The sequence below is a fragment of the Oncorhynchus gorbuscha genome, unplaced genomic scaffold, assembly GCF_021184085.1.
Source record: "Oncorhynchus gorbuscha isolate QuinsamMale2020 ecotype Even-year unplaced genomic scaffold, OgorEven_v1.0 Un_scaffold_1868, whole genome shotgun sequence".
Classification (NCBI taxonomy): Eukaryota; Metazoa; Chordata; class Actinopteri; order Salmoniformes; family Salmonidae; genus Oncorhynchus; species Oncorhynchus gorbuscha.
The window spans coordinates 58,086-66,293 of NW_025746525.1; the positions used below are offsets into that span (position 1 = coordinate 58,086).

The 8,208-nt window shown below is 42.8% G+C and overlaps 1 protein-coding gene across 1 annotated transcript; it reads right to left on the minus strand.

Moving 5' to 3' along the window:
* Window positions 1-349: 349 nt before the first annotated feature.
* On the minus strand, window positions 350-1,870 carry LOC124024463 (fatty acid-binding protein, adipocyte-like). The gene is made up of 4 exons (XM_046338366.1): window positions 1,762-1,870; window positions 1,478-1,650; window positions 1,248-1,349; window positions 350-549 (listed from the first exon to the last, which is right to left on the minus strand). The coding sequence occupies exons 1-4, from the start codon at window positions 1,772-1,774 to the stop codon at window positions 496-498; spliced, it is 342 nt and encodes a 113-aa protein (XP_046194322.1). The 5' UTR covers window positions 1,775-1,870; the 3' UTR covers window positions 350-495.
* Between the last annotated feature and the right edge of the window lie 6,338 nt (window positions 1,871-8,208).

Consider the following 8,208-nt stretch of genomic DNA (forward strand, 5'->3'; position numbering starts at 1 on the left):
AAGGCATCCAGGGTTTAGTTAACCCACTAGTCAGTCATGGCAGTTTTTCATCGTAGACAAATGGTCAGTTGGACATTTCTACTTGGTCACCAGTTCTCAGAATAGGTAGTGGTAGTGTGAAATCAATGTATTTTGCCAGGAACACTCAGTGTAGCGTGCTCAAAGTAAGCCAACATTAATTTATTGGAGAAAAATTGACACTGAAATGTATTGAATGTTAGCACCACCTACAACCGAAGTACTCAGGATAGACCAGAGATTTGCCCATTTGTAATCCACATGGATTACGTTTGCTGAATAGGCCTCAGCCTCCAAACTGGCCTACATATTGCAATGAAGGAAATACCACTTTTCACAAAGCAGAACTGACTTTATTGAAAGCTTCATGGGATTTTGGTACCAATTGAGTCAGTGAATTTAACATGGTAGGTATTGAACAGATAACATGCATGTTTTTGATTTGCTGGTGGGGGTCTTCAATTCAGCAGACTGGAATCACACCTCTTTCTCATAGGTCCTCAGCGCCACCACATCATCCATTACACATTTCTGGAATAGAGAGCAGTACACGCTTTAGGTCATGTAATGACAACAAGTTTCAGAACCGAGAACTCAAAATGTATTGACACATTCAGTGATGAACAAACCACCAAATACATGTTGGAATCTATATTAATTTATTCTATAACAGGCACTTTACATTATGTGAGCTAAATAATGCATTATAAATTACTTTAAGGAAACTGATGTTACTGTACCCACCACAACCCCCCAAAAAACATGCATTCATTCATTCCTATGGAGGACTGGTCCTACTGGATAGTGGCTATGGCGGACCGGTGGCAGCAAAGCCTCGCAATGGCAATGACAACACATGCAGCAGCAATCCCAGGTTTATGTAAATCATTGGGTTTATTAGCACTCGATTACCAATTAATCATTTAGTTTAAAATAATTAAGAGTGTTGCACATGACTGCAAGTGCTTATCAAGCCACGCTTACCAGCCAAAACAATACTAGATATTTTGAACACATTAGCGCGTAAAAACGCGTGCCATCCTTGTTGGTAACCCCGGGAGAACGCAATTTACAAAATGACAACGTGTATTGCATAATGATGATCACATGCAACATTGAACAATATTGCAATATCAAGCATGGACATTGCAAAATAGGCTTAAGAAAAACGTATATTTTATGTCAAACCAAGCAGAGAAGGGAATAGCAAGCAGGACATTAAACCTTACCGCAATCAATTTTCCATCTTGCAACTCCCGCTCGAGCGTGGTAGTCTTGCCGTCCCAAGTATGTTTCTGCACCAGTTTTCCGTTTTCAAAGGTCATCAGAGTCTGGAAATAGAGTAATGTCAGGAGGGCACAAATCACTAAATTTTAAAGTAATTTCATTTTTTTACAATCACTTGGAAACCACACTACTGTAACAACCGGCATGTCTATAGTGTGGCTCCTGCACCCACCTTGGTTTTCCTGTCATCTGCAGTCATCTCGTCGAATTCTTCATTCAATTTAAACTTGGCCTCTGTGGTTTTGAAAGTGCTCTGGGATTTCATTGATATTACACCGTCGTCGATGCTGAACTGCAAATTGGGCTTCGCCATATTCCCCATCTGCCGAGTAGCAAAACCCACACCTGTGAAACAAACGGATATTTATCTAATCAACTTTAGTAAGGTTCTAGATCGAAATGCAACATTGTCTTTCATTTTTTTAAACTGCTTTATTTAATAAGGTAATACTTCACCTATTGCCTTCATATATTCATCAAAAAAAATTTGAGCTAATCAACACCACAAACCACGTTAACGAACACTGCTTCGACTCTGCAATAATTATACCTGGGCCTGTTGTCATATTTGAAGCCTCATCTAGCACGTGCTTACCCATGCAAGCCAATCAAGTGCTAGATCTGGTGCTTCCATGGCAACAGAGAGGATGAGGGGCGGGGGATAAATTATTTTCGGGCAGGGACTCAGCCTGCACTGTCTTTGGCAGGGGTCTTCAACCTTTTCTTACCCAGAGACCACCTGCCAGGCAAACCGGAGACCAAGGAACCCCAATCACATGTTGGCAAAAATATATTTAAAAACATCATGTATTGTATCTTGTCTCGTCATCTGGTGAATGATCATGTCAAGGAGAAGTAATCAACATTTTCAACTGAATAGATTTGGTAGATAGTTTTGACCTCAACACATGATAGCCTAATTGGAAGAGAACTGTAAACCCTAACATAGCCAATTAGCTAGAAAGGTAACTCAAAAACATGTTCACTAAGAGCATCTGTTCAGCTGGTAAAACAGAGATTAAAGACAACAAGGATGTGTTGGCAAAAATGAATGTAAAGTCAAGAAAGCCTATCAGCAGCCAGCGGCCCTTGAAGCAATGGGTGCTTTTTGAAAGTGTGATTTGCTCAATAATAGGAATTGGAGAAAAAAAACATACACATTTATAAAATAATATATTCTCCTCTTGTCATGTTTGTCATTTATTGTCATGTCTTGTCCCTGTGCTCCCCATGCTATTCGTTTCCCTCTGCTGGTCTTGTTTGGTTCTTTCCCTCCTTCTATCCCTCTCTCTCCCCCTCCCTCTCTCACTCTCTCGCTCTCTCTTCTCTCTGTCGTTCCGTTCCTGCTCCCAGCTGTTCCTATTCCCCTAATCATCATTTAGTCTTCCCACACCTGTTCCCGATCCTTTCCCCTGATTAGAGTCCCTATTTATTCCTTTGTGATCCGTTCCTGTCCCGTCGGTTCCTTGTATTGTATTCACCATGCCGTGATTGCGTTTCGCCCTGTCCTGTCGTGTTTTTGCCGTGATTGTGTATCACCCTGTCCTGTCGTGTTTTGTGCCTTCATCAGATGCTGCGTGTGAGCAGGTGTCTCAGTCGACTACGGCCTGCGCCTACCCGAAGCGACCTGCAGTCTGTGGCCGCTTCTCCAGTTGTTTCCCCTCTACAAGTCTAGAGGATTTCTGTTATTCCGTTTTGGACTTTAATAAACTCTGTTTCTGTTAAGTCGCTTTTGGGTCCTCTTTCACCAGCATGACACCTCTTTTCTACTGTGGATATGTAATACACATTTTGTTTATTCCATTATTGCTAGTGATATTCATAAAAACATTTAAATAAATACAAATATTTTTCAATTTTTATTTATTTTAATATACTGTTCAAAAGTTTGGGGTCACATAGAAATGTCCTTGTTTGTGAATAAAACAAAACATTTTTTGCACATTTAAATAACATAAAATTTATCAGAAATACAGTGTAGACATTGTTAACATTGGAAATGACTATTGTAGCTGGAAACTTTAACTTTAAGAATTTTTATGGAATATCTACATAAATGTACAGAGGCCCATTATCAGCAACCATCACTCCTGTGTTCCAATGGCATGTTGTGTTAGCTAATTCAAGTCTATCATTTGAAAAGGCTAATTGATCATTAGAAAACCCTTTTGCAATTATGTTAGCACAGCTAAAAAATATTGTTATGATTAAAGAAGCAATAAAACTGGCATTCTTTAGACTAGTTGAGTGTCTGGAGCATCATCATTTGAGTGTCTGGAGCATCATCAAAATGGCCAGAAACAAACACCTTTCTTCTGAAATTCTATTCTTGTTCTGAGAAATGAAGGCTATTCCATGCGAGAAATTGCCAAGAAACTGAAGATCTTGTACAACGCTGTGTACTATTCCCTTCACAGAACAGAGCAAACTGGCCCTAACCAGAATAGAAAGAGCGGGAGGCCCCGGTGCACAACTGAGAAAGAGGACAAGTACATTAGAGTGTCTAGTTTGAGAAACAGACGCCTCACAAGTCTTCAACTGGCAGCTTCATTAAATAGTACCCGCAAAACACCAGTCTCAACGTCAACAGTGAAGAGGCGACTTCGGGGTGCTGGCCTTCTATGCAGAGTTGCAAAGAAAAAGCCATATCTAAGACAATAAAATATTAAGATGGGCAAAGAACACAGACACTGGACAGAGGAGCCCCACGGTGGAGGTGTCATAATACCCATTAAACTTAGAGGTCAAACAGGGAAATGGTTCCAAACCTTTTTCCACCATTCATTTCTCCCATTGGGGATTTTAGAAACACTTCAAATAAGGGCTGTGTATCGTGTAGACTTCCCCTGGTGTGACGTTTTGATAACCATGTCAATCTCTATCGGATAAGGTGACTTTTATCAATATATTCTTCTCTATTCGCTCTCAGATTCTAAAATGCTAATTAGCATCAAACTAGACATCATATCAAACTTGATTTGTCACATGCACCGAAAACAACAAGTGTAGACTTTACCGTGAAATGCTTACTTACAAGCCCTTCACCAACAGTGCAGTTTAAGAAAATATTTACCAAGTAGGCTAAAATAAAAGTAATAATACAAAGTATCACAATAAGAATAACAATAACGAGGCTTTATACAGGGGCACCGGTACAGAGTCACCGAGGCACCGAGGCACCGAGGTACCGAGGCTCCGGTACCGAGTCACTGAGGCACCGGTACAGAGTCACCCAGGCACCGGTACAGAGTCACCCAGGCACCGGTACAGAGTCACCCAGGCACCGGTACAGAGTCACCGAGGCACCGGTACAGAGTCACCGAGGCACCGGTACAGAGTCACCGAGGCACCGGTACAGAGTCACCCAGGCACCGGTACAGAGTCACCGAGGCACCGGTACCGAGTGAATACAGTAGTATAAGTCTATATACAGCATGTGCAAATGAGGTGGGATAAGGGAGGTGAGGTAAAAAAATAGGCCATAGTGGTGAAGTAATTACAATATAGAAATTAAACACTGGAATGGTAGATGTGCAGAAGATGAATGAGCAAGTAGAGATACTGGGGTGCAAAGGAGCAAGATAAATGAATAAATACAGTATGAGGATGAGGTAGTTGGATGGTCTATTTACAGATGGGCTATGTAAAGGTGCAGTCATCTGTGAGTTGCTCTGTGAGCTGGTGCTTAAAGCTAGTGAGAGGGAGATATGAGTCTCCAGCTTCAACTTTTGGTCCTTGACTCTGTATCATGCAAGATTACAAATCCTAAACGTCATCTGTAGCTGACATCTTTGCTAACAGGTATTGTGTCAATTTAAAACGTGCACGACAGTTAACAGATTTGTCAATTTAAAAACAGTTTTCCAATTTATTAATCTATTCATTACTACATTTAGCTAACCTTAGATAGCTAATCCAGAGATTCTTACCTTTGATTCGTTTCAGTAGTCCCGTCAAGATCCTCATGGCATGTGTAGTTTATGATAGACACATTAGCCACTAATTAGCATTTCATTTTTGGTAAATGTATTGATAAAAGTCACCTTGTCCTAGTGAGATTTACGCAGTTATCAAAAATCACACCAGGGTAAGCCTACACAAACCACAACTCTTATTTTCAGTGTTTCTAAAATCCTCTATGGGGAAAAATTAATAGTTGGGAAATTATTGGAACCATTTCCTTGATTGACCGCTAGTTTTTATGGGTATTATGCCTCATACTGGGGTACTTTATCTCCACCCTGCAAATTCTATTAAATTATGTTCTATTCTATTTTGTTCTGTTCTATTCTGTTATGTTATGTTCTATTCTATTCTGTTCTGTCCTGTTCTAATAATTTCTGTTCTGTTATGTTCTGTTCTGTTATGTTCTATTCTGTTCTGTTATGTTCTAGTCTGTTATGTTCTATTCTGTTCTAATAATTTCTGTTCTGTTATGTTCTGTTCTGTTATGTTCTATTCTGTTCTGTTATGTTCTATTCTGTTCTGTTATGTTCTGTTCTGTTATGTTCTATTCTGTTATGTTCTATTCTGTTCTGTTATGTTCTATTCTATTCTATTCTATTCTGTTCTGTTCTATTCTATTCTGTTATGTTCTATTCTATTCTATTCTGTTCTGTTCTATTCTATTCTGTTATGTTCTATTCTATTCTGTTCTGTTCTATTCTATTCTATTCTGTTATGTTCTATTCTGTTCTGTTCTGTTCTGTTCTGCTCTGGCAGCTCGTGCTTAAAGCTAGTGAGAGGGAGATATGAGTCTCCAGCTTCAGCTTTTGGTCCTAGACTCGGTATCATGCAAGACTACAAATCCTGCACGTCATCTGTAGCTGACATCTTTGGTAACAGGTTTTGTGTCAATTTAAAATGTGCACAAGACAGTTCACAGATTTGTCAATTTAAAAACAGTTTTCCAATTTATTAATCTATTCATTACTACATTTTGTCATGCAGGTGAAAGAGGACCCAAAAGCGACTTGGCGAAAACAGAGTCTTTAATCCAGTAAAGTAAATACAATCAAAAAAACACAACTTTCACTCGAAAAGACGAGGACAAACTGGAGACTCGATCTTGAACAGCAGGTGAACAGCAGGTTGCCTCGGGAAGGCACTTGAACCAAACAGACTCAGACACCTGCTCACCACGCAGCATCTGAGGAAAACACGACATGACAGGGCGATACACAAACACAGCACGGTGAATTCTAGACAAGGAACCGACAGGGCAGAAACGAATAACAAGGAGAGAAATAGGGACTCTAATCAGGGAAAAGGATCGGGAACAGGTGTGGGAAGACTAAATGATTGATTAGGGGAATAGGAACAGCTGGGAGCAGGAACGGAACGATAGAGAGAAGAGAGAGCGGGAGAGTGAGAGAGGGAGGGGAGAGAGAGGGATAGAAAGAGGGAAAGAACCTAATAAGACCAGCAGAGGGAAACGAATAGAAGGAAGCACAGGGACAAGACAAGATAATAAATGACAAAACATGACAGTACCCCCCCACTCACCGAGCGCCTCCTGGCGCACTCGAGGAGGAATCCTGGCGGCAACGGAGGAAATCATCAATGAGTGAACGGTCCAGCACGTCCCGAGACGGAACCCAACTCCTCTCCTCAGGACCGTAACCCTCCCAATCCACTAAGTATTGGTGACCCCGTCCCGAGAACGCATGTCCATGATCTTATGTACCTTGTAAATAGGTGCGCTCTCGACAAGGACGGGAGGGGGGAGGGAAGACGAACGGGAGTGCGAAGAAAGGGCTTGACACAGGAGACATGGAAGACAGGATGGACGCGACGAAGATGTCGCGGAAGAAGCAGTCGCACAGCGACAGGATTGACGACCTGGGAGACACGGAAAGGACCAATGAACCGCGGAGTCAACTTACGAGAAGCTGTCGTAAGAGGAAGGTTGCGAGTGGAAAGCCACACTCTCTGGCCGCAACAATACCTTGGACTCTTAATCCTGCGTTTATTGGCGGCTCTCACAGTCTGTGCCCTGTAACGGCAAAGTGCAGACCTCACCCTCCTCCAGGTGCGCTCACAACGTTGGACAAACGCTTGAGCGGAGGGAACGCTGGACTCGGCAAGCTGGGATGAGAACAGAGGAGGCTGGTAACCCAGACTACTCTGAAACGGAGATAACCCGGTAGCAGACGAAGGAAGCGAATTGTGAGCGTATTCTGCCCAGGGAGCTGTTCTGCCCAAGACGCAGGGTTTCTGAAAGAAAGGCTGCGTAGTATGCGACCAATCGTCTGATTGGCCCTCTCTGCTTGACCGTTAGACTGGGGATGAAACCCGGAAGAGAGACTGACGGACGCACCAATCAAACGACAGAACTCCCTCCAAAACTGTGACGTGAATTGCGGGCCTCTGTCTGAAACGGCGTCTAACGGGAGGCCATGAATTCTGAATACATTCTCGATAATGATTTGTGCCGTCTCCTTAGCGGAAGGAAGTTTAGCGAGGGAATGAAATGTGCCGCCTTAGAGAACCTATCGACAACCGTAAGAATCACAGTCTTCCCCGCAGACAAAGGCAGACCGGTAATGAAGTCTAGGGCGATGTGAGACCATGGTCGAGAAGGAATGGGGAGCGGTCTGAGACGACCGGCAGGAGGAGAGTTACCCGACTTAGTCTGCGCGCAGTCCGAACAAGCAGCCACGAAACGGCGCGTGTCACGCTCCTGAGTCGGCCACCAAAAGCGTTGGCGAATAGACGCAAGAGTGCCTCGAACACCGGGATGACCAGCTAACTTGGCAGAGTGAGCCCACTGAAGAACAGCCAGACGAGTGGAAACAGGAACGAAAAGGAGGTTACTAGGACAAGCGCGCGGCGACGCAGTGTGCGTGAGTGCTTGCTTAACCTGTCTTTCAATTCCCCAGACTGTTAACCCGACAACACGCC

Coding starts and splice junctions, on each gene's coding strand:
- LOC124024463 (XM_046338366.1), bottom strand. Junction 1,350..1,477: donor CAGATGACAGGAAAACCAAG/GTGGGTGCAGGA, acceptor CTCTATTTCCAG/ACTCTGATGACCTTTGAAAA. Junction 550..1,247: donor AAGATGGAAAATTGATTGCG/GTAAGGTTTAAT, acceptor TCTCTATTCCAG/AAATGTGTAATGGATGATGT.